Source organism: Dermochelys coriacea, chromosome 3, assembly GCF_009764565.3.
Source record: "Dermochelys coriacea isolate rDerCor1 chromosome 3, rDerCor1.pri.v4, whole genome shotgun sequence".
NCBI classification, from domain to species: Eukaryota; Metazoa; Chordata; order Testudines; family Dermochelyidae; genus Dermochelys; species Dermochelys coriacea.
The window spans coordinates 115,028,427-115,055,568 of record NC_050070.1 but is presented as its reverse complement, the minus strand read 5'-3'; the positions used below and the strand labels follow the sequence as shown (position 1 = coordinate 115,055,568).

At 45.1% G+C, this 27,142-nt stretch overlaps 1 protein-coding gene across 7 annotated transcripts in view; it reads left to right on the top strand.

Moving 5' to 3' along the window:
* Positions 1-15,131: 15,131 nt before the first annotated feature.
* LRP11 (LDL receptor related protein 11) overlaps positions 15,132-27,142 on the top strand; it is a 61,338-nt gene continuing 49,327 nt past the window's right edge. For 2 of the 7 annotated variants that reach the window (XM_038393781.2, XM_038393786.2), the window contains exons 1-2: positions 15,133-15,881; positions 21,802-21,959. In XM_038393781.2, the coding sequence (XP_038249709.1) occupies positions 15,356-15,881; positions 21,802-21,959 (684 nt within the window). In that variant the 5' untranslated portion in view covers positions 15,133-15,355. Of the gene's footprint in view, positions 15,882-21,801; positions 21,960-27,142 lie in introns of all 7 variants that reach the window. The other 5 variants (XM_038393785.2, XM_038393784.2, XM_038393787.2 and 2 more) reach the window with 4 other exon arrangements.

The window sequence follows — 27,142 nt, the reverse complement described above, 5'->3', positions numbered from 1 at the left end:
ACGCTTCTGAGCATGCACACAGCTGCCTCCCTCTAGGTGTCCAGATGCCTATACCCCAGTGTGATCCATGAAGTGAGGGAAGATAGGTGGAGAACATACATCACTAGGGTTGCCACGTGTACAGTTTTTGACTGGAACACTTACTCAAAAAGGGACTTGAAAAGCATTGCTGACTGGGCCATTAAAAGTCCGGTAGGCGCAGGGCTGGCAGGCTCCCTACCCTGCTCTGTGTGGCTCTGGGGAAGCAGTCAGTATGTCCCTCCAGCACCTAGGCGCAGGGGCAGCCATGAGGGCTCCATGTGCTGTCCCCTCCCTGAGTGCCAGCTCCACATCTCCCATTGACTGAGAACTGTGGCTGAGTTCTGTGGCCAATGGGAACTGCAGGGCTGGTCCCTGTGGGCAGGGTCAGTGTGCAGAACCCCCTGGCCACCCCTCTGCCTGGGAGCTGGACATGCTGGCCACTTCTTGGGAGCCAGCTCTCCCCACCCCTGAACCCCCTCCCACACTCCGAACCCCTTGGCCCCACCCCCATCCCAGAGCCCCCTCCTGCACCCCAAACCCATCATCCCTGGCCCCATCCCAGAGCCCTCACCCACAGCTGGAGCCCTCACCACCCCCCTGCACTCAACCCCCATGCCCCAGCCTGGAGCCCCCTCACACATCCTGAACCCCTCATTTCTGGCTCCAGAGTCTGCATCCTCAGCCAGAGCTCTCACTCTCTCCTGCACCCCAAACTGGTGAAAATGAGTAATTGAGTGAGGATGGGGAAGAGCAAGCGATGGAAGAAGAGGGTATGGAATGAGCAGGACCTCGGGGAAGGGGCAGGGGTGTTTGTGTTATATTTATAAGAAGCACACAGAATCTTTATAGGGAAGAAGGAAGCACACCGCATTTATTGAGAATACAACAGATAGTATAGGCTTTTCAATCTCTCTCACACAGGGAGAGAGAGGAGAGAGTCCTGCCAGTTGATGTTTATAGTTACCAGTCCAGAGTTTGGATCAATCTAGTGGCCAGGCAGATTGGTCGCAGAGGGGAGCAGGGCTCTGTCGGTTGCGATCCGATGCTCCTGGAGCTCCTGACAAGATGAACCCAAAGTCCCATGGCCAAGCACCCTGTTCTTTTTCACCTTTGAAGTCTATGGATTTTGCTGTGTCAGTTTGTGACTGGTTACTTCTTCATTGGTGTATCTTTTGATGTAAACATTCCAATACACCTCCGAGAGGGTCATCCTGTCCTGATTCCGATTTAATCAATTGTCCTGTCTTTAGGGGTGCCAGCCTTCACTTCAGGGTTGTCAATTTGCCCTTCCTTCATTATGGATGCACATTGATGATTCTCTGGTGTTGTTAAGACTCTTTACTCCTTCTTCCTTGACCATCCAACTATAACAATGGCCTTCACATCTTATCTTTTCCTGATGCATACATTCCTCATTCACACAAACAGTATTTTTACAGAGACCTTTGAGAATACAAACAATGTCAGTTTATTTTGAATCTCCTTAACATAGATGCAATACAAGATCCTGTCTTTTACTTACTAAACCTTAAAACAAGGAAATGGATATTTAACTAGAGTACCTAATTTGTAATACATATAGGAAACCATAGTAGACATTATAACTTATCCTAAAACAAAAGGGTGACCATAATCAGTCATAAGGATTGTTCTGGTCTGTCCCTGCCTTAACATCAGTACAGACACTGGCAGTCTGTCAGATGCATTTCTACCAGTGTCCCAGAGGATCATTCCTTTCTGCTATTCAAATGGGGTGGCTGGTAAAATGAAATCAATACATTAGTACCTCTATTCTTATAATACAATTATTAAATCCTGCTCCTACATTTGGTTTTGTGTGATTAGAAAGTTGACAGTCCAATCCCCACCTGTGGGGCCCAATCCTGTAGGCATATTCAGAGGCCATCTACCAAATCCAGTCCCATTCACAATGTAGCTGAAGGAGGCATTGAGGGGGGGTGCCCACCTTATAACTTTTAGCCCACTGGCTAGAGCACTCAGCCAGGATGTTGGCCACCCAATTCAATTACCCTCTTTGCCAGAAGAGGGATTTGAACAGGAGTCTCTCCAGAGAAAGCGAGCTATGGGACACTGAGCTATGGGACATTCTGATCTGGGCCTCCTTCACTTTCTTCTGTTGAAACTGTTCTGGTTTTGTATAAAGAGAGTTACTGGATCCAGTGGAGCTTTAACCACTGGACTATAGAGTCATTCTCACCCTCTCACTCTTCCTCTGCCACAGTGAGAAGGCAGCTTGGCTGGAGCACACTGCCTGCTTCTGATTCCCCAGCCAGAATAATGACACTGAGACCAAGCACTCTGAGGGCATGTCTACCGAGGGATAAAAACAACCCTGTGGCTGGCCCAGATCCGCTGACTCAGGCTGGTGGAGCTCGGCTCCAGAACTGAAAAATCACTGTGAAGACATTTGGGCTTAGGCTAGAGCCTGAGATCCAGGACCCTGTGAGGTTGGAGGATCCCACAGCTTGGGTCCAGTCCGGGCCTGAATGTTTACACAGTGATTTTTAGCCCCACAGTCTGAACCCCTCAAGCGTAAGTCAGCTGAGCCAGGCCAGCCACAGCCATCCCATGGCTCTTTTATCCCTGTGTAGATGTAGCTTGAGGCTTCTCCTACTTCTGCTGGGAATAAATTAGCCCCAGCAACTACAAGGATTTGGGAGTAGAAAAGTAACAGAGTCACCCTGTCCCCATCAGGTCATGCACTAAGGACAGTTTGGCCAGATTCAGGAACCGGGGCCTAATTTAAGACCCTTGGCCAGGAATGTTATCACCTTTCAGACAGCCAAGAAAATGTTTCCAAATTTCATATTTGTTTGCATCTACATGCTCTGTTTGAAGGATGGAAGTCATTTACTGTTGGTGAAGGCTATCAGGTATTTGGTCCATGATAACTGCATAGGGAAAAGGAAACACAAAGGAGCCTCTGAAATTTTTGACCTTTCCACAGAAAATAGCCTGATGCTAGTACAGGATTCCATGGACTCTCACTTATACCATTATGAATCCAGAGTAATTCAGCTAACTTCAGTGAAGGTGCATAATAGTCACTCCAGTGTAAATGAGATCAGAATACAGCCCCATGTGTTCCTGTGGGGCATTTCTGCATGGGAGAAGATTCTGATGTGAGGGAAGGGGGTCCCACGCAGGTGGTGCTGAATTCATCTTTCCTTATTTTTATAATTCCTCTCAAACTGAAACTCACCTATTCTTCTGGAGCCTACTTCTTTAATACCTTGTATCTGGGGGTCATTATATATCAATGGCTCAACTGTTTCCTGCTCTCCTCGCTCCTCCACTCTGAAAGAACACAATTTCACATTTTTTCACACTCCTTTCCAAATGCAGGTATTTCCAGAACTCATGCACTGATAATAAGAAAGTTGTTGAAGGAATCACTGGGATCCTGTGTTGGACATAAAACCTGCACTTTTCCAGCATGTGTCCCAGGTGGCTGATTCCTGGATCTAGTCTAGTATTTGGGTGACAGATTGTACCATTAAATCAGCAGTTATGAGGATTCAGTTATTGTGCTTTCCCTCACCCCAATTCCACTCCATGCTAATCTCCATTTTGTGGGGTCAACCTCTTTGCTCTGTCCACAAATGCCCATGCCACAGGCAGAAGAACTCCAGTACTTTGGGAGGAAGGGGGGCTTATGGGACCACTACTGTCATGTGGGAATTTCACCCTAAATCAGCTAATAAAGAAAAAATAAATGAACCTCTGAAAAAAAATGTTTCCTCTTCCTCCACTGTCCCTTTTTTGTTTGTTTTTGTTTCTTAAAAAGGAGGTTTGAAAAGATTTCTCTACACCAAAGTCTCAGTGTCTTTCTCAATGTCTGCTATTGTACCACATGGTGTCTGCTTAATGCTGTTCAGTCAATTATGCAGTATCTGGGCAGAGAAACAATCATAGCACATATAAATGTATGTTAAAATAATCACATGATATGATTTTCTTTGCCTGGCCCTTACCACTGCTGCTGCTGGGGGAGATCTTTAAAAAACAAAACCTCAAACCTCACTCTCTTCCTCACTTCAGACTTGTCCCTGGTTTAGTAGCATATTTAACATATAAAAAAGGACATACAAATGTTGTGTGTGAGGACATAATTTGTACAGACAAAGGCAGAGAAAGAATATTTTCTATAAATAACCCACAATGATCATTAGTAAAGCTCACATTTTTATTTAAATTGATATTTACCAATAAAAAAATCCCAATGGAATTTAAAAATACACTTGTCCAGGGTTGCTTTGTTTTTCAGGATGTGGGAAGATGTTTACAAAACCCAAAGGGTTAGAGCTGGCTCTAATTTCATTCCTTTATGTGGATTTGCACCAGGGATGAATTTAGTCCAAATGATACAATTATTTTAAATTTTCAATTAAGATGTTTTAAAACAAAACAAAAAAACCCCAAACTAAACATCCCCCTGCTGTTTCTAAAGCACAAACATTACAGCATTATTCTAGTGAGAAATCAGAAAGTAAAAATTTAGTAGAAAATGACAAAAAAAACACAGAAACAAAGGTATCTAACTCTCACTCCTCTATTAACACTGCTCTAACCCCTAAATTCCAGTCTAAACTCACTAATTGTTGCTGCATATCTTGAGTCTGGATCTCATTACCATCAGACTAAGGCCATGTCCACATTACAAAGTTTTGCCGCCTCAAGTTACATCAGATACAGCTGCTGCAGTTAGCATATCTCTTGTGCACATGCACACTTGGCTCTTTGCATTGGCACAGTGTGTACTCACCATGAGTGCTTGTGTCAATGCACAGAGTGGTGCACCATGGATAGGTATCCCAGTGTGCAACCTTCCACCATTCAGGACATTGTCTTTTGGGTCATTTTGGCAACACATGTTAGGTCAGAAACAACCCATGCAGGGGTGACTGGGAGCAAGGGGTCAACTTCCCATAATGCAATGTCTTCCATCCTATAATATCATCTCTGTCCCATAATTTTTGAGCCTATTTTTGATTGCTCATGAACCCACACAGGACTTATCACTTCCTGCCATCTCCGACAGAAGCATGATGTCTGCACAGCTCTACACTGTTGTCGTGAGAGTTTCAAGTATAGGACGCATGATCCTCCAGTATTTGCAGACCCACAAGAAGAACATGATGATTTCCTGGTGGTCAGTTTACTGTGGGACACAGCAAGAATCAGTTCAAGATTGTTGTTGGCGTTCACAGAGCACTGCTTCTGGATCTGAGAAATGAGCACTGACTGGTGGGATCACATCGTGATACAGGATTGGGATGAAGAGCAATGGCTGCAGAACTTTCGGATGTACAAGGCCACAGTCCTGGATCTGTGTGCCAGCCTCAGCCCAGCTATCCAGTGCAGAGACACCAAACTGAGAGCTGCCCTGACAGCAAAGAAGCAAGTGGTAATCCCACTGTGGATTGCAACACCAGGTTGCTACCAGTCAGTGGGAAATCGTTTTGGAGTCAGGAAAATCCGCTGTGGGAGCCATTGTCATGCAAGTGTGCAGGGCCATTAATTGTCTCGGGCTATGTAGGACTGACTCTTGACAATGTGCAGGATGTACATTGGATGGCTTTGCAGCTATGGGGTTTCGAAACTGCAGTGGACCAATAGATGGCACACACATGCCTATTTTGGTCCCAGAGCACCTTGCCACAGAATACATCAACAGAAAGGGATAGTTTTCTATGGTATTGCAAGCACTGGTGGATCACTGGGTATGCTTCACTGACATCAGTGATGGCAGGTCAGGGAAGGTGCATGATGCTCACATCTTTAAGAACACAGGCCTTTTCAAAAAAGCTACAAACAGGGACCTCCTTTCCAGATCAATGGATCACCATTGGCAATGTTGAAATGACAATTATGATCCTGAGTGATCCAGCCTGCTCCTTATTCTCCTGGCTCATGAAGCCATACACCAGCCACCTCGACAGCACCAAGGAAAAATATTTGCCCTCTGTTCAAGGTCTGCTGTAGCACTGGGTTACAGAATCTCACAGAACAGGTCCTCCCACATCCTCTTTTTTCTCCTCTGTATCTGGGACAATCGTTCCACTGGTATGGACGGGGTACCCCTGAAGGCCGCAGTGGCCACAGCTACAGATAAAGCTAACAAAGGTACTGCTGTCAGTATAGTAGGAATGGAAAACGAAACTTAACACTCAGACACCCTCCATTCCCTTGCTCCCCTAAAGGGGTAAACAAGATGAGCTAATTGACACTCCTGCTTTGGAGGTCCTGCTTTCCAGTGCCACGCTCAGCTCAACCCATGGTGGGTATGATCCATCGGGTTAGAGAAAAAAGGAGGGAAATGCTTAGTTGCAGGAAACTATGAGTATAGGGCACTGGATACTGGCACAGTTTTCCACAGGCTGTGGTTTTAGGTGATCTCTCACTCCTGAAGATAACAAAGGCACAGAAAGCAAAGCTGCTGGCATCCTGAAGCTGCCCAGGCCTGTACACTACTAGCCTGTTTACTGCAATGGTGCCTGACAAAGTTATTGCTGACTGCGTGGGGAAGTGTTCTACCGCAGAGGAGGAAATAAGGCTGCCATCCCGAGAAACCTTCAGCAGAGGATTGTAGAGTACCTCCATGGAAGTTTCATTGGGATCTCTCGGGAGGATTCAAGGGACATTCCTGGGCACATAAATAAACTGTTCCAGATGCCCCACCCCTGTCTAACTCTAGAGGGAAATGAAAAGCAGATAGTATCTCTACGTCTCTTTCCTGTACCATTACCTCTTCTACTATGAGTAAATTAATGAAATGTCAATAGCTGTGGCCTGTTAATTTGGAGGCACCAACACTGTAATGGAAAATTTATTCCACATTTACCTCGGGTTCCTTTCTCTGCATCAGGCTCACCCATGTTCAGCTGCTGCGACTGACTGGACTGCAGTAGAGTCAAAAACAGATCCTGGCTCGTGGCACAGTCAGATACCCCCAGTCACCTGTCCCCCATCCTCCTCCTCCTCTTCCTCATGCACCTCCTCCTCGCTGTTCAGAGCCGGGGCCTGTGACTCAGGATCCTCAGAAGTATCCACGGTTGTGGGGGAGGGGGGTGGAATCTGCACCAAGTATGTCAAGCAGCTCATTTTAAAAGTGGCAAGTCTGTAGCTCAGCACCAGATTGACTGTTGGTCCCCCTGGCCTTCTGGCATGCCTGCTGCAGCTCCTGGGCTTTCACATGGCATTGCTGCTGATCCGGTGGTACCCCTCTCCTGCATCCCCCAAGCAATCTTCTCATAGATGTCAATGTTTCTATGGCTGGTTCAGAACTGTGCAGGTACAGCCTCTTCTCCCCGTAGGCCCAGAAAATCCAATATCTCCTGTCTACTCCAGGCTGGAGCGCAACTGGAGCCTGGAGCCAGCATGGTCAGCTGGGCAGTTGCACACAAAAATGGAGAGCAGATAGAGATGTGCTTGCCAAGTGGGGCAACCAGGAAAAGGCATTTCAAAAATTTTCAGGGGTTTTAAAGGAGTGAGGGCTTCTGGTCTATGTGGCCCCCTGGGCAGTGCAGTTCACAATTCTGAAAAGAGTGGTCAGTGTGGGACATTATGGACAGCTGCTGGAAGACTGCTAGGGGTGATATAGGTAAAGCAGCATCTATACTCACAGTGTGTCAACCTACATACATCGACCATGGCTCAATGCCGCTCAGGAGGTGGTGTTAATATGTTGGCATAACGGGGCACTTGCATCAGTGGGAGACAAATTTTAGTGCAGACACATGCACAGCTAGGATGATGCAAGGCAGTTTACGTCAACCTAACTTTGTAGTGTAGATCAGGAGTGAAGCTCCACATTACAAAGAGTGTTATCACTGCAATTTATACTTGGACAAATTGTTCAAACCCAGCCATCAATCACCAATCCTCTTCCAGCAAGTAGGAAGATTCACATTTTTCATGTGGATGGTTAGCTGACAGATACTCACAAACAAGTTAGAGAAGAGAAAAATTGTTTTAAGCACAGAATCATGCAGATGACAGATTTTATGTACATACGATTTATGCAGTATATTTACTGTTCACAGAGCATTTTGAAGACACAGCATGAAAAGGAAGGCATATTTATTTTTAGAATACATTTTCAAACAAAAATAGAAGCACTAGTCTTAAAGAGAGGTGTTCATATCCTACTCAGGCTCCTATATTTATGTTGTCCTGTGAAGTTTGAACATGACCAGAGGGGAATAAATTGACAAATTTCCTAAAATATGAACATTCATGAGTTCCCAAATAGACTATTAAGCAGTCATGCCAGTGGCGGATTTAGAGTTAGTGGGGCCCTGTGAGCAGCTTCATTTTCGGAGGTGGGGGGCCCCTGGCGACCCAGCCAAGAAAACATTCTCTCTTATCCCCCCCCCATTTTTCATTATTTTTTTCTTCATCTCTTCCTATATTATAAGTAATAGGAAGTAAATGAAAATAAAGTGAGGTACCTTGATTGAGGCAGGGGGTTGGAGTGCAACAGGGGGTGCAGGGGTTAGGCTCTGGGAGGGAGTTTGGGTGTGGGACCGGGGAGGGGTGCGGGCTCTGGGAGAAAGTTTGGGTGTGGGGTGCAGGCTCTGGGCTGGGACAGGGGGTTGGGGTGCAGGAGGAGTCAGGGGGCGGTGTTTACCTTGGGCAGTGTGGCTCCCAAAGCAATCGGCACACCCCTCTGGCAGTGGCTCCTAGGCAGGGGGCACCAGGGGGGTTTCTGCATGCCACTGCCCACAGGCACCGCCACCACAGTTCCCATTGGCCTCAGTTCCCATTGGCTGCAGCTTGGAGTCAGCGTGGGGCCAACGCGCGGAGACATACACCCCCAGGGACCGCAGGGACATGCCGGCCGCTTCCAAGAGTGGTGCAGAGGGACAGAGGCAGCATGGGCAGGGAGCTGCCTTAGCCCTGCTGTGCTGCTGCTGGTATGTCTGTGTGCACCCCTTGGGGACAGGGGGCAGCGGGTCTCTGGGCGCTGCCTAGGGCGGGGGCAGTGTGTGGAGCCACCACCCTGCCCTGCCAGGGGCACACAGAGACATGTCAGCAGCCAGCCACTTCCGGGAGCAGCGTGGGGCCACCGGCCACGCAATGCAGGCAGCCTGCCTGCCTGCCTGCCTGAGCCCTGCTGCACCGCCAGCTGGGACTCGGGGGCCGGATGTCAGATGAGATTTGCCCTGCATTTTGGGGGCCACCTGTCACTGAGGGCCCTGTGCCACCAAACTGTTTGTTTCATGGTAAATCCGCCTCTGAGTCACACAATTGTTTATATTTAATGATCAAATGCATTGTCTACCCATCCATCATCTTTTGAAAGAGAAAACTAGCATTCTTTCAAACTATTCCCATTTCTCATGAAGCACCTGCACTAACAATAAACTGGGGTACATGAAAGTAGCATTAAAAAAAGAACAAGAAATCCATACAAATACCTTTATCAATCTCTGACATCATTCTTGACATACACACACAGTTTTATAATCATGTCAATGTCAGACATGCAGAGGATATCTTCAATTTAATTGACCAAATTTAAAAAATATGCACCTTTATGACCTAGAAAAAATAACCTGTAATATTCACAATAATGAAGCAGTAAAAAGGACAGAAATTGAAACATACAAAATATTCATCCACACTAAAACAGGCATTAATTTAAAAAATGATATTAATAAGTAATAAACTGCTGCCACCTTCTGAATAAAACTTAGATTTACCATAAATGGAACCATCAGTGGGATCAGGTTTTCATTCCAAGGGGATAATTCTCCCTTCATTTTTTACTCCCTCATATTCTTGGCGTGTCTAAGGCCAAATAGGGACCCAAACAGGAATCCGAGTATCTTCAGAGCACAGAGGCATAGCTGCTCTAGCTAACACTCCGCTGCAGTGGACCCTTAGAGGCTAGCCACAAAATCCAGATGCAGATCTGGGTTTGGATTCCAAATGCTCCTATTCCCTCCCCTAAATAATGTGGGGCTGTTAGTTTGGTGACTCTTTATAAAGAAAATGTGCTTGGTTTGTTATTGATGAAAGCCCTGGAGACTGAGATAATCTATTCACAGAACAAATACAGCATGGACAGAGGCAATTAGAAGCTTCCCTACATTGCCCTGCTGACAAGTCATCAACCCTGATCTGGAGGGACCCAGAGGGACTTTTGGGGATTAGTGGCCTATTCACTCCATGCCTTCTTTTCTGAGTCTGACATTACCCATAAGGAAACGCATGTTGTTAATTATGGAGGCTCTACCAACACAATATGATTATGTTTATGATTTATTTATATTATCATAGCACCTACAAGCACTAGTCATGGACCAGGACCCCATTGTGCTAGGCGCTATACAAACATGGAATAAAAAGATGGTCCCTGCCCCAAGGAGCCTACAATCTAAGTTTAAGACTGGAGACAACAGAGGGTTACAGACAGGCCCACAGGTGAGTATGAGGAAACAACGACACAATTTTGCTGAGCATGATAGGCTGTGATCTGAGCACATCATCAATCTAATCATTGTAAAGTTTTTTGTAGGCAGCACAGCAAAGAAGTGTTTTCAGGAATGGAGTCAGCTTTGCAGATGTTTATTGGGAGCATCTCCCAAGGAAGAGGGGCAGCCAGGAGAAAAGCATGAAGGTTTGTTTGAAAATTTAACAACTAGGTGATGGGCATCATAGGTTGATTGGAAATGGGAGTCAACATCTCAGCAATGAATGAGAGATGACAATTAGGGTGGGGATAGGCTGTGAAGGGCCTTGAAAGTGAAGACAAGCAGCTTACATTTGCTGTGATGTGGAAGGAGGAGCCAGCGGACGGATGCAAAGAGTGGGTGACATGGTCAAAAGATGGGCTAGGAAAATGATGTTAGCAGCAGCATTTTGTTGCTGGGACAAAACCGCATTTATCTAGGCCAGAGAGGAGGATGTTGCAGTAATCAAGATGTGAGATGGTGATGAGAGCTTGGATGAGAGTCCTATCTGTGTAGGCGGATAGGAAAGTCCATATCTTAGAAATATTATGCAAAAAGAATCTGCCAGATTTAGACGTAGCCTGGATGTGAGGACCTAAAGAGAGGTCTGAGTTGAAAAAAACTTCCAAGTTACAGGTCTGAATGACAGGCAGGATGGTGGGGCTGTTCACAGTGATTGAGAAAGGATGTGGAAGGAAGTCTTAAGGGCAAAGATTAAGAGCTCTGTTTTAGCCATGTTGAGCTGGAGCCATGTTCATATCCATGAAGATTTATAAGAGATACAGGCTGAGATTTTAATTTGGACAGAAGGAAACAGGTCTGGAATAACAAGATAGATGTGTGAGTCATCAGCACAGAAATGAGAGTGGAATTTGTGCTCATGGATTAAATTACCCAGTGAGAGGATGCCCAGTAGAAGAAGAAGAGAAGAGGACCAGGACCAAGGACAGAGCCCCATGGAAGCCAGTGGAATCACAGAAGCCACGGAAGGACAAGAGTTCAAGAAGAAGAGTATGATCAACTTTGTTGAAGGCAGCTGACAAGTCAAAGAGGAGTACTGGTTCTTTGCTTTGGCTAGGAAGAAGTCTTTAGAGACTTTGGTGATAGCAGTTTCAGTGGAGTGCAATAGACTGCTTGGAGACAGTCTAAAATGAAACTGGAGGGGAGGAACTCCAGACAGCCATTGCAGACAGTGAATTCAGTGAGCTTAGAGATGAAAGTGAGAAAGGAGATGGGGTAGTAGGTGGAGAGGCAAGTAGGGTCAAGGGAAGTGATGTAATCAAGCTGGAATGCTGTTGGGGTACTATGTTGTAGTTGAGCCAAAATGTGCATAATAAGCAAGCTAAAAATCACAGAGATGGGGGGGGGGGGTTGTTGGGGAGAAAGGAGTCAGAGGGAGGAGGTGGTGATGTGTCTATTTCTGGGATGGGCAGGGAGTTGGGAGTTCCCAGTGATGCTGAGGGATGGGCGGTTACAAGGAGAGACTTGCTGAATTCACCCAGTCACAGCCCGGCTCAGCAAGCAAGAAGGACCAAGACATTCTACAGGCAGAGTCCTGTTCCTGGCTCTCAGCCTAAATGGAAAGTGATGAACCCAGTCTCATTCTCACACATCAATCACCATGCACAAAGTGGCCCCAAAGTGGGGTAACAGTGTGGACAGCCAATAAATAGAACAGACAATAAATCCCTAGAGCAAAATCCAACAGTCAATTAGTGTTAGCTATCCCCAATTCTGCAGCCAGTCACGGTATTCACATCTGATAGCCAATCATTGCCCATACCCCAAAAGCGAATCACATCCTGACTAGCCTGACCCAGCAGACCAATCACAGCAGCAGAGTACCATACTGGGATAAACGCCTCCCCCTAGATGGTCAGGGAGCCCTGTGATGGGCCTAGGCCAGCGGTTCTCAAACTATAGGGCGGGCCCCCCAAGGGAGGCACAGGAATGTGTCAAGGGAGGAGCAAGCTGTGTGCCTTTTTTTTTTTTTTTTTTTTTTTTTTAAAAAGAGCTCCATCAGCCCTGGGAGTCTAGGGCTCATGCAGAAGGGCTGTGACACCTGGGAGACAGTGATAAGGGGGACAGCCGGAAACCGCGCTGCTAGGGCTCTCCCTCCCCACCGTCCTTTACTGGGAGGCAGCCCAGGCTTGGGCTCTCCTTCTCCCACACTCCCCAAATCCCACACCAGGAGGCAGCCTGGGCTCAGATTTTCCTTTCCCCACCCCATCTTCACCTGGAGGTGGTGGGGCTCCGGCTGTCTGTCCCGGGGTGGCAGCAGCAGCAGTGTAAAAGTAAGGATGGCAATGGGGTGCTAAGTCTTCTGTGAAAAGTGATATGGACAAATATCACTTTTCATATTGCCTCCCTTATTTCTGTGTTGCTGCTGACATGGCACTGCCTTCAGAGCTGGGCATCCAGCCAGCAGCCGCTGCTCTCCACTCTGCTTTCAGAGCTGGGTGGCAGTAAATGTATTTGTGCGGGGTGGGGGAGGGACATAAACAACTACAGACACAAAGAAGGGGGCCAGATCAAATAAGTTTGAGAACCACGAGCCTAGGCAGATAGCAGCAACACCCCACTTCTTGGTGAGGCATGTTAGCAGGAGGCAGGCATTCCTGTACCTTCAGATTTAAAACTACACTTCTGGTCAAGGTTGGATATTTTTAGGATGGGAGAAACTGAAGCATGCTTGTATTGTAAGGGGAAAGAGCCAAAGGGAAATGAGAGGTTAAAGAGAAGTCTAAGGGAAGGGGATGAGAGTGGGCATGAGGGAGCTCAAGAGATGGATTGGAATGTGATCACTGGAACAAATAGAGTTAGAGGAGGAGAGCAGATGAGAAACTTGTGTGTCTGTACAGGGGAAAACGATGAGAGACTTGGGAGGGGGGAAGAGAAGGGAAGGAATGATGAGCGGATAGGGAAAGTCATATCCTATTTTGTCAATTTTCTCATGGAAGAAATCAAAAAGATCTTATGCAGAGAGCAAAGTGGGAGCAGGAGTAGGGGAGGGTTTAAGATGTGAGTCAAAGGTGGCAAAATAGTGGCTGGAATTATGCATGTGGGTTTCAATTAAACTGGAGAGGTATAACTGTTTAGTAAGGAAGATGGCAGAACTGGAGGAGAAGAGTATGAATTTGTAGTGGAGGAAGCCAGCCTGGTCACAGAATTTTTGTCAAAGACACTCCATAGCATGAGATGGAGGTGAGGAAGGGTTTGTTTTCTCTGGGCAGATCTTGCAATGGGAGATTGAGGCAAAAGAATCAAAAGAGTCAATGGTGCTTTATCTACCATGAGAGTGCACCTACCTGAAATTAAATGTGACAAATTTAAGAGCACATGACATTAGAGGGAAGTTTAGAACCAGAAGTTTAGGAAGTGAAGTAGAATCCCACATCCAATAAAAAGGACTCCACATTTTTTTAGTCACTTAGATGAGAAAGGTACAGTAGGGGCTACATTTCCCCCATTTCTATAGCACCTTTCAGCAAAGGCTCTCAAAGCTCTTTTCTGATCTTCACGCTCAGATTACACAGAGAAAATATCATATTGCTTCTATATAAATCCCTGGTGCACCCACATCTTGAATGCTGCGTGCAGATGTGCTCGCCCCATCTCAAAAAAGATATATTGGAATTGGAAAAGGTTCAGAAAAGGGCAACCAAAAACTATTAGGAGTATGGAATGGCTGTCATATGAGGAAAGATTAATAAGTCTGGGACTTTTCAGCTTGGAAAAGAGATGAATAAGGGGGGATATGATAGAAGTCTATAAAATGATGACTGGTGTGGAGAAAGTAAATAAGGAATTGTTATTTACTCTTTTTCATATCACAAGAACTAGGGATCAACAAATGAAATTAATAGGGCAGCAGGTTTAAAACAAAAAAAGGAAGTATTTTTTCACAAAACACAAAGTCAACCTGTGGAACTCCTTGCCAGAGGATGTTGTGAAGGCCAAGACTATAGCAGGATTCCAAAAAGACCTAGATAAGTTCATGGAGGCTAGGTCCATCAATGGCTATGAGCCAGGATGGGCAGGGATGGTGTCCCTAGCCTCTGTTTGCCAGAAGCTGGGAATTGGCCATAGGGGATGGATCACTTGATGATAACCTGTCTGTTCATTCCCTCTGGGGCACCTGCCATTGGCCACTGTCAGCAGACAGGATACTGGGCGAGATGGACTTTGGTCTGACCCAGTATCACCGTTCTTACCTATTGTGCTTTTCCTGCATAGCTCTCTAAGTGCATCACACAGGAAGGCAAGTGTCTTTATCCCTGTTTGACAGATGGAGAAAACAAGACACAGAGGGATGAAGCGACTGGTCTGTGGTCACAGAGGACCAGAGCCCAGGCGGCTGGGACCCCAGGGTGGTGCTCTGCCTGCCTATACCAGGCCTTGCTGTGACACAGAGGGAAAGGCTCACACACAGCCGCCCCCGTGCCACTGGGACAACCCCTGAGACTCTCATAGGGGCCGGCCACAGCGCGGGAGGAAGAGTGGAGGCGGGGCAGAGGAGCCGCAGTAGGCAGGACGAGGAAAGGCGCGGGACGGGCCCAGCCGGTGGGCGGGGCCTGGTCTGGCCCCGCCCCGGGAGCGGCGGGCGGGGCTCCCGGAGCTGTCCAGGGACTCTGGTGCTGAGCCGCATCCGGCGCTGCCCGCCGCTTGATTCTGCTGCGTCCGGCTCCTCCCCGCGCGGGCCCGGCCGGGCCATGCCGCCGCCTCCTGGCGCCGGGGACCCCGCCCCAGCCCGCTAGGTCGCCGGCTCCCGCTCGGGCCCGGCCCCGCGCCTGCCCGCCGGGCTGCAGCGGCGGGTGACTGCGGCAGGCGGGCGCGCTTCGCTTCGCCCCGCCATGGCCTCCTGGCGGCTGCTGCTGCTGCTGGCGGCGCTGTGCGGCCGGGCCCCGGGCCGGGAGGTGGCGGCGCCGCTGGCCGAGCTGCGCTCGCAGGTCTCGGGCGTGGAGTCGCTGCTGGAGGAGTTCCGCCGCCAGCTGCAGCCCGACGAGGCAGGCGGGGGCCGCTGCCGGGGCGCCGCCTTCTCCGCCCGGCCCGACACCATCATCCGCACCAAGGACTCGCTGGCGGCGGGCGCCACCTTCCTGCGGGCGCCGGCCGCCGGGGCGGGCTGGAGGCAGTGCCTGCAGGCCTGCTGCGCCGAGCCGCGCTGCTCGCTGGCCGTGGTGCAGCGGGCCCGGCCCCAGGGCGAGCCGGGGGCGCTGAGCTGCTACCTCTTCAACTGCACCTACCGCGGCCGCGCCGTCTGCCGCTTCGCTCCGCACCGCGGCTACAGCAGCTACAGCCTGGAGCCCGCCAACCGCACGCACCTGCCCGCCCTCGGCCCGCGCGGGAGCCCGCTCCCCGCCCTCACCCCGGCAGCAGGTAGGGGAGGAGGCGGCGCTGGCGCCAAAGCCCCGGCGGGATCGCTGCTTCACACTGGGCCCAGCCCCAGCAAGGGGGCCTGGTGTGCGTGACACTGTGCTGGGGCCCCCCCCGCGAGCGGGAGGGCTTGGGGAATAGGCCGGACAAGCAGGGTTGGCTCGGTCCTGGGGACGCGATGGGCTCTGGAGCTCCCTGCGTTTCCTCCATTGCAGCAGCTCTCAGCCCGCCCCCGCTTCCCCCCAGTCAGGATCCTGTTGTGCTAGACCTGCTACGAGACAATGGCTCTGTCCCAAAGAGTTTCCACTGGCCGCTCACCTTAGCTGGCTGTTCTCGGGGGCAAGCCAGAGCCTTTGCGGAGAATTCAAGCTGCTGTGGTCTGATAAGCAGAGGGTTGGGCAATCTGTGAAGGGGATGAGTGCGGTATAAAAGCTCCCAGGGCAGCTTTTTCAATAGCACAATTTTGTCACTGTTTAAAAGAGTTTAAATAAACCGGGGGCTTGTTTTATGTATAATGTGGTTAATACACCAACAAACAGATTGCAAGGAGCTGTAGGATAGTTGCTGGTTGTGATACTAATTGCACCCCTCTTTTTCTGAGAATTTTACAGGAGTTGTTGTTGGCTGTGCATCTACAGATAAGGCAGCTAATCAGAACAGTTTTATCCCATATGTAGAACAATCTGATTGAGGGGTCAGTCCTTCAAGGTGCTAAGCATCTCGCCTCTTATTTAAATCACTCAGTAAGCTTGGGCACAGGGGCCCCAATTCAGCCAGGTACTTGAGCATGTGGCTTCCTTCAAGTCTTGATTAGTTCCACTGACCCAGCCTTATTAGTGAGATCACACTTAGTTCCAGGGCTCTTGTTACTTCTCTGATATCATAAATAGATACCAAGGTAGGGGAAGAGAGTTTATGGGAGAAAAAGACCCTTATTATATATAAACTCTGGGTAAAATCCTGCACTTACTTATTTACACGACTAAAATTACTCAGATGAATAGTTCTATTGAAGTCAGTGGGACAACTCCTGAGTAGCTTTACTCATGTGTGTAGTGTTTGCATGATGTGGCTCATTCTGCAGTAATTATGAGTATAAGGAAAATAGACTTTGGAGCTTTGCTTCAATATGAAACTTAGTACCCGATATTCAAGACGGCAGTTCAGTGAAGAGCTAACAAATTGAGTTAAAACATTCATGAGCCCAGCATTCCTTGCAAGGATAAAAGATTATCATATTTATATAGGTCTCATGTGGAATTGAGAGTTCTTATACAATTGAAAATTCAGCCCCAGAATGGTAGAATCTAGCAAAGTAGAGTTTAAGGATTTGTACAGTGGCTGAGCAAGATAGACTTCACGCAAAAACAAAACTGTTAGAACTGTTAGGGTGTGTTTTTTCCACACCCCTGACCAACAAAAGTTTTGCTGACAAACATGCTAGTGTAGACAAAACCTAATACTATTTGCCCAATAGGACAGCCACTTGGGGTGGAGACTTTGGACCTGATTTTCCCCTCTGTTGCACCAGTTTTATGCCACTACAACTTGATTGAAGCCAATGAATATTGAATAGTGAATATTAGTTCAAAACTATAATGTAGTTTCATCATGTAACTAATTTGTTTAAAATTGTTTTTCTATTAAAAATCAGTCTAAAATCTTTCTTAAAAGGTAACTTTCATGCTTAATGCAATTTTAATAGCAATATAACACCTTAGGTAAGTTGACCTCCAATTTATGCTCTTCACCAGTTATGTTTTTATATGTTCTTCACCTCAGGATGCCTAATTAAGAAGAGCGTGATCTTGAACTCATTGAAGTAAAAATTTGTACCAGTAATGTCAGGCCTGCCCTTGCTCCCATAAACATAATTTGCAAAACTTCTGTTGGAATCAGTGGGAACAAAATTAGGCCTATAGTACCTGATCTAGACTATACTTCCTCACAACCTATTTTTTTGCTCATTATTTTAGAATTAGGATAGAAATTTGCCTTCTGGCCCAAACTTCTGAGGTGCTCAGTGTCTTGGTATTACCTGTCCTCCATCTGATTCTGTGTGGGTTGGCTGTGATATCACAAATGGGATTATAACTGCTCAATACAATTACGTAGGAGTTGAAGCAGAGCTGTGAGGCAGAAAGGCCATTTATTTAGATTTCTGTCAGCCATGACAGGAAAGAAAAACTGAAGACTGTTAAATTGAGGTCTAATGCGGTGCTGTCCTTTCATTTTTGAATTAAACTGAAAAGTTCATCTGAAAGTTAATATGAAAATGAAGACATGTCTCCTCACATGTCATGCTGTCACTGGCTTTACAATAAGCTTTACATTTCAAGATTTTTCCTCATACTAGAATCACACTTTACCTATTCCTGTTCTTTGATGAATCCTGGGTTCAGAGCACATTGAATCTTCTTTTACCTATTTTTTCATTTTCTTGAGATATATTTAAAAGATGTCTTTTAAAAAACAGCATCTTTATAATCCTAAAATATGGTGCCTCTAATGTTTCACTGTTAAATTCTTTGAGTAATTTTCAGTAATCTCAACCTAAATTGTATTTGTAATTCTGAAAGCACCTATTGGCAGATTTAAACTTTTCAGTCCAATTGCATCCCTTGTGTAATTTCACTGAAGTCAGAGGTGTTATAGTAGGCCCTCTGTTTTTGCCTGATACAATATTCCAGTATCCCAGGGTTCTTGTTACTGATAAAAAGTAGGGGAATTAATATTCAGGTAAACTGATATCAACAGGAATGTAAGAGCTTTTAATAAAGCAATCTTTTTACAACAAAGCCTCCATTCAGATGCCATACCAGTACACCTAACAGTTTTATTGGTGACACTCCAAGTCTGTGAAAGAAATAGGGGAAAGGAGATCTGATTAAATCTGCTGTTGTCTGCAGAAAAAGGGGAGGGGAGTTCCAAAGCTATAGCTCCTTTTCCTGCAGACAGACAGCTATACAATCTGAGAATGTTAAGTTATAAAATCAGCATATTAGTATCCATATTAAAGCTTAATAAAGCTAAAAAATAGAAGTTGAAATGCAAACTATGAACTTTATCTCCCTTCCTTGTGCTTTGTCATCATTTACACCTGTGCCGTGTGAGTGTAAACTGCTACCGAATGAGAATCATGGCATTTTGTATTCACTTTCTATAGGTCTAAATTATTAAGGTTGCCTGACCCTTCCCTGTTTTCAGTTGCTTATTAAATTGCCAAGTTTAAGGCCCTTGGGCTGAAGTTTTTCATGTTGCCTGTCTGACTTAGGCTGAGTTTATTTTGAAAGATTCAGCAAAAGTGGTTCAACTGTTGTTGAGAATGAGATTAAGAAAAAATATGGTTCAACTATTTTGTTAATGTTAAATTGCTACAACCGTTTCTTTTGCATTTGTTCTTTAGAGCATGGATTTGAAATTTGGCAGGAGATTGCTCTGGTGTGAGGGATGTGCTTTTCCTTGGACTAATTTGGGTGGATTTTCAAAGTTATAAGCCTGTGAAAATTGTTTCCACATGCTCAATACAGGTTGGTTAGAGGTTGGCAGCAAAATTCTCCAAATATTCTATGTCCACAGAGCATGTCCCATCCTGGGTGAACAGGACTTCTGCAACTGCTATGGTGCTGAGAACTGGAACTGAGGGCAGAGAGATTGTTTCTCCTCTTTTTTCAATGCTACCACCTTGGCACCCAGGCATTGTGGAGAAGGAGGAAGCAGTATGATTCAAATGCGAGTGAGGAGCAGGGGACGGGGCAGGGACTCAGGCACAGTGGGAGACAGGGACAGAAGCAGAAGGAGAATGGAACTTTGTCTCAGTCGAGCACAGACTGGACTGCGCTGAGGGAATGAATCAAGAAAGGAATGCATAGTGAATTAAGCTGGTTTCTGTAAGACCTGCATCAGTTGTTGCGGAAGGTGGAAGATTTGTAGTGGAGCTGGTTGGGAGTTTCCCATTGGAATGACTTCCCACAAAAAAAAAAAAAAACTCAAATTTTCTTTTGGAAAATTGAGTATTGCTGGAAAGTTTTGATTTTTCCATCAGAAAATCATTCCCATCTCCACAGCTCCCTTGCTTCTAAATAGCCCACCAGGTGGGCTGCTGGGAAGCCTGACTCTGCAACAGCCTGCCTGGTAGGCTGCCTCAGACCTGGGGATTCAGGCTCCTCAACTCCAAGGCAGCCCTCCAGGCAAAATGTTCCAGAGCTGTGGCTCCCAGGGCTTCTCGACTCCTTGGCAGCCCACCAGGTGGACTGCTCTGGAGCCAGGGCTTCCAGGGTCTCGGCTTCCAGGGTCTCAGGAACCCAGATGACCCCCAAATTGCCTGGCTCCCTACTGGGTGGGCTGAGAGAGTTCCACACCACTCAGAGTAGCAGCCGTGTTAGTCTGTATTCGTTTTTTTTTTCCACCAAATGCATCCGATGAAGTGAGCTGTAGCTCACGAAAGCTTATGCTCTAATAAATTTGTTAGTCTCTAAGGTGCCACAAGTACTCCTTTTCCACACCACTCAGGGAGCCTTGGAAACATTTTGAAAATTTCAAGACAAAATGTCATTTCATCTCTGTAAAAATTAAATTTGGGCGTTCTCGTTCTGTGGGAAATCTTGATTTTTTTTTAAAAAAATGAATTCTGTTTTAGAACAGAATAAGTGTATTTGGGCTTTTCCACAGAATGGGAATTCCCCAGTTTCTGGCCAGCTAGAGTAGGCAGTGATTGAGGCAGGGAACTGCAAGAAGTGAAAGGATAGTCCTATGGTTGGGGCACTTGAATGTTGCCCTGGGGATTAGAATCTGTCCCTGCCTCTGCCACAGAATTCCTGTGCGTTTCTGGGAAAGTCACCAAAACCAGTGTTTTCCTAGTTCCCCGCTGTTTACCTGATTTTCTGGATGCCCGTCTTGAGAGACTGGTGGCCTGATTTGTACAAGTGCTGTGTTCTCACAACTGAAGTCAGTGGGAACTGTGCTTTGAACACAGAGTGCTATAAAATTCTAAATATTTCTAGATACCTCAAGTTAGTCGTTCAAAATTAGTGTTACTTTTCTGGTCTTAATTCCTCTGTGCTTTAGTTCCCCATCTGTAAATTAGTGATAATACCACTTCACTATATTGTTTGAAAATAAGTCCATTAATGTTTGTAGAGTCCTCAGTTCCTAGAGTAATGAGTACCAATAAGAGGCCACAAGGAAATAAATAATCCTGTATTCATTGTTGGATCTGGAAGATGTAAAGCCCTGGGACCACATATCGAATGTTGTGCTTGTGTATTTTATATACGATTTATGTTGGCTTTGGTCCTCCTAAATTAAATAAAAACCACTTCCAGCCATCCTACTTGCTGTATAATTGTTGCAACTGAAGCATCCCTGTTTGTAGATGAGGTTTCATAACATGAAGATATACCAGTTTTCTTCCTGGATGAAGCTGGGACCTCATGCAGCAATTTACCAGTATTGCCACTTAGTCATAATTAAACTTCACATTTAAAAGTTAAGGTGCATGCTTCTGTCTCTCAAGACTCAAAAGGGCATGGGATTAGTTTACATTGTAAATGCTGTTTTAAAAGCCTCTGTGTATTTTAATTAATTAAATCTTAGCTTTTGGAGAACTTCCCTGGATATTTTTTTCCTTCAGCCTATGTTGTGAATTTAGGTTGCTTATAATCATAAACTTCTGACAGAGCATGTTCAACTAACAGACACAAACACACTGAACTTATTTAATGCTGAACAGGCAAAAACATAGGAACTCAGATTTTGAGGGACAGGAAACTAACTGAGCGCTGAAAGCTATTTTCTCTACCTTTCAAATCAGAGAAAGGCAGAGTAATAAATCAGTGTCTTACGTAGAATGTTTATTCTTTAGTTAAATATGAACAATTCTGTTTCCTCTGATGAATAACTTTTTTTTTTTTTTTTTTTAAAGAAAACGACAAACCTCCACACAGCAAGGCAGGACAAGATATTGTGCTGCAGTCGCCAGTGGACTGGGTGATTCTGGATGGCCGAGAAAGCTTAGATGACCATGGAATCATACAATACGAGTGGACTTTGCTGCAAGGTGACTCATCAATTGATATAAAGGTACATATTGCATGCAAAAATCAGTTATTTGGCTGATCATTGTATTCAGTTCAGTTGTAAATGTAGATGTTTAATGTTAGTCTATTCACAGAGATGTGGTTCGTGATCAAGTTAGGATAAAAAGATTAGAGCCTCATTTTTCTGACTTGCCAGTAGTGATTAAATTGAATAATTAATGGTATGAGAAATTATGGTCAAGTAAGTAGATTCAAAAATTCTCTTTATATTTACTCTCTCTTCTCCATACAGCTTCTTTTTCATGGCAGTTGTTCAGCTTCTAAGATCCAGGATAGGGGTACCTCAGTAACTTAGTTATTAAAACAAAGTATTTTCACCAACAACTTGTTGGAAGAGCTCATAGAGAAGCTCGAAAGAAAAGTCACACTAAGGACTATCTCCAGTAGGCCACACCAATCCTAAGAGACTGTATTAATTTATTACTAAGGTTTCCAGTACAATTTTGTTTTGACTTGAAATTTAACACCAAGGTAGGGATACCACATCCTGGCCCAGTTCCTGAATGCTGCCATGGCAGCACAAAGGGACCAGAAGAGACCCTTAGCTGGCTGGAGAGACTTCCTATGGGACAGACATTGCATAAGGTTGTGATAGTGGCCTTACCCAGGACTCTTCACAAGTATGAGCATTGTGGGCATGTCTGGGACTCAGTCAAGGGGAAGGGGAGATGTCAGGGACAGGAGGGAATGGGCCACAGCACATAATGCTGCAGAGATTCTGGGTAATGCTGCTGCCCATATACAGGCCACATTGTTCCCTGGAACAGCCCAGAATCAGGAGAGCACAAATGCCATTTAAAGCCCCCTCAGCCAACCCTTTCCTGGGTTGCAACTGTGTGTACTGTGCCTCCAAGAGGTGCCGCACACAGTTAAATTCTCCTCATTTACACTTGAGCAAATCTGAACTAACTCTGTTGACTTCAGTGAAGTCACTCTGTATTTGAAATGGTGTAATGGAGAGCAGTATTTGGCCCAACAGCTGTCAGACAATCAGGCCATGTCTACACTACAAAGTTTCATCTGCAAAAGCTGCCTTTTTGGCAACAAAACAATGGAGGTGTACACATTACAAAGCTACTTTTGGCGGCAAATCTCTGCTGTTTTGCCAACAAAATAAAACCACCTCAGTGAGAGGCATAAGGTCTTTTGCTGCACTGTTAAAGTGACAAAGCATCACTGTAAATACTGCTGTTTTGTTTTGTTGACAGAATTGGCTTCCACCAGTATCCCATAATGCCTGCCGTGACATTCTACTTACTTTTTTGATCTCTACAGGCATGCACCCTCCCCTTTCAAAGCTCTGGGCAGGGGTTCCGGAACAATTTTTATAGCGGGGGTGCTGAGAGCCATTGAACCAAATTGTAAACCCTGTATATAATGGAAACCACTTTAAGCCATTCCTCAGCACAGAGAGCTCACAGAGCTGCTCAGGATGCTGCTCCTGGCAGATGAGGAGGCTGTGGGAGAACTTGGAAGGAATCGCAGACAGAACCATAGGCAGGCAGGCAGAGCAGGCTGCTTCAGGATATTGCTGTGCGGAACAGAGCCAGGCCTGACGTGTGTGAGGTGGGGGGGGTGTCCCCTTCCCCCGCCTCAGGATAGATCAGTCAGCCTACTGTCTCCCCTGCCCCAACACACCACTCTCCTCTCCCTGCCCCCACATGCTTCAGTTTAAAAAGTAGCTGAAATCTACTAGTATGCCCCTGGAACAATGGGATTAAGTACCTCACTGTACCTGCCCCATGAGGCATTGCCAACACTCCCCACAGCACCCTGCCCCAGTTGCACAGTGGGATAGCTGCCACACTGCACTGCTCTCTGTGTCGATGCAAGAGCTGTTAGTGTGGATGCACTCTGCCGACACAAGGAGCTAGTGTGGACATGCAACAGTGGTTTTAATTACAGTGGCATAACTTTTGCCAACAAAATTTTGTAGTGTAGACAAGGCCTCAGATTTTTACTCCCTTGGGTGATAATTTAAGGTTTTACTGTATTTGCTTATGGATTCTTATTAAAAGTCCCCATCTCACAGCTAAAAAAAGTGCTTTATAAACTGATAAGAAAGCATGTGGACTTCTCTGATGGTTAGTCATTGAATTTATGTACAGGAATATATCTATTGCCACACTACTTGCAGAACATATAGGATGGCATTTTCAAAAACGCTCAGAGTTAGTTAAACCAGTCCTGAGCAGTTCTGAAAATCTCACCTGCTATCACCGGACCCACATCACAAAAACTGCAAACACAACTGAGCCAATTTGCAATCATCCCAGTGTTAAATGACTAGAGGTGATTTCAAAATTGGAGTCTGTCACATGTCAGTGTCTCATTGCTAGTCTGTTTATCTTAATTTAATGTTTTGTTGATGTGGAATTTAGAAGGTCTGGAAGGCATTAATTAGGTATGCATTCTCCATAGGGGAGTTGAATGAAATTCAAAGAATACCTTTTACCTATTTTGTGGATAAACTGAATTGCTCGTTATTCAGGCCCCTTTCAGGATCACTACATTTAAATAATTTTATAGAATAGTGATGAAAATAATTAGTTGTTATACAAAAACCAAAAATGTGTTTTTAAAAAAGTTCCTTTTAATTAATATGCACTTTGGGAATATGCTTCCAGAACACTAAAAAAAATCTAAATCTAAAGTTTGCATGTTAAAACAATATGCATTAATGTTTTTATCTTTGATTCAAACCAAAGTATAGTCAATAAAACGGAGAGGTCAATCTTGGAATTATATAAGCTTGCAAAAGTCACATTAAAGTTAATGGTAGTTTTATGTGTGAAAGAACCACAGTACTGGTGCCAAAGTAAATACCTGTGAAAGAGTAGATCTGCTCAACAAAAATAAAGACTTTTCACAAATTTATGCTTAATAGGTGAAATCCTGGTTGCACTGAAGTCAGTGGGAGTTTTTCCATTGTCGTTGATGGAGTCAGGATTTCACCCATTAATTGATAATTAGCAGAGACCACATTAAATTTATTAGAGTTTAGTTAATATTCATAATTATTCATACACATATTCCGGTTTTTTACCTTGACTTTTATGATTTTGATATTTGACTGTTTTATTGTCCATTTTTAAAATGGTACATAAATCCAAAAGCACCAAGGAGACTGGGGCTGTTTGTTTAAACAAGATAAGACAGCTGTTACATTGCACTTATGTACAAAAGAGCAAGTAGATGACACAGAGGGAGATGGGGTGATTATAAACAGATCCTGTCATATTGCAGCAGGCAATCAGTAGAAAGAAACTTCTCTTTCATGATAATTTAGCTAAAGAATAATTTGCTTGTCAAATTGTTGCCTACAGAATGTAGCCATTAAAGTATGTGACAGGTGGCTTTTTATTATAATTTTCTGGGAATTTGCTGCTTAGTTTCATCCAAGGATTAGAACAAGATAGATCCAGGACCCTATTCCAGTGGAAGGTGGAAAAAAAAAAAAGTCATAAGGCTTGTAACGGGGCTGGCCACCTTCCATGCACCTCCTTATCACCATGAGTGCTTCTGCAGCGTCCTGCTAATAATGTCTCCCTCAAAGGCCTCTTTGTACAGACTCCACATGCTTTTTTCTGAGGTCAAGAAACCTCTCCTTGGTATCTGGGTTTATTCACAGAAAATAACTCAAAATAAGACTCAAAGTGCTAAATTAAAGTCCCACAAACAAACATTTCTCTTCCGACTCCCAGGCTTCCCTGCCTGGGGAGCTTTTGCACTTTCCATTACCTGCTCAGGGTCCATCTTGTATTAGCAGGCTACTCCCACTCTTTCTACTAGAATCTTAACTCCCAGGACTCCTTCTGGCTAGAGTCTCAACTCCCAGGACTCTTGCCTACTCCTAGCAGTCTCTGATCTCTTCCCCCCTGTAGCCACCTGCTGCCCTTTATAGGGAATTACTTGATCCCACTCGGGTGAGGCTCATCCTGTAATCAGGATTTGGTTAGCCCTGGGCTATCCAGCCCGTGGAGCAAACTACCCTGCTCCAAAATAAGAATAAGTAACATCAGGGAGATTAATTGCATGAGAAGAGAAAAGTGAATTTATCAATAAACCATGTTATAAAGCAAGCATTAATTCTAGAGTGCTACTGTCGTATGTGCTGAAAAACTCCTGAGGTCTTTCAGGTTTTAAAAAATAATTGTAAATGGATAAAATGAAAGAATTCCACAGATTTCTCTTCATTTTGATTAGTGTTCAGCATTCCTTACATTGTGCTCAGTACTGTAAAGTGCTCAGTGCCCCCCATTATAAACCATGTATACCCTCAACTCCCACGTTGAGCATGTCACACTTTGCAGAAGGTGCTCAGCACCATAAGTCTGTTGAGAAAAAAAAGTTCTAGAACATTCATGGCGGTAACAATTAAGCATCATCATACAGTAGCAAATACTAAGTAACACTTTGAAATAGGCACATGCATAAAAGGTTAAGTCATAACCCGTACATGGTTTTGGAAGATTTATACGTAAAAGTTCTACTTTGACAATGAACAGATCTGTGTAGTGTTCCACTGATTTCAGAGTAGACTGTAGAAGATCCACATGGGTGCAAGGGTCTACCTATGCGGAGCTACTTGCTCACTGAGGCCTAAGTTTTCAACTAGTCCAATTTCATGTCCCAAAATTACTTAACCTTACTATTTTTTTTGATTACACCATTTTTAAAATGGAATCTCACACTCTAGGGAATATGGTTACAATACGATAACCACATTTCTCTGGTATGATAGACGCTTGTCTTCAGTTTGTGCTTCAGGATGCACCTGGGATGTACCTAAATAGCCATGCGTTCTTCATTTGTATAAATTCACCATAGGTTTAGATTACTGTTTTCTAAATACTGGAGAACATGTTACTGTGTCCATGGTTGGTATGTGGAATTGGTGACTAGATAATTGGTGTCAAATTAAAAAAGCCACTCGACATTTTATGGAAACTATCATTTTGTACTGGTTTTTTAAATTATTGTTACATTAGTTTATAGGGTAACAGTCATTTCTGTATGCAGTTTAAATTAATATTAACTATAAGACATCCTTTTAAAAACATTTATGTTCCAATGCCATTTATAAATATTTATTAATATTTATTTATTTCAAATGATCAGAAGTGCCTAGATGAAACGTTGGGTATCTTATACAATTTTTAAAAG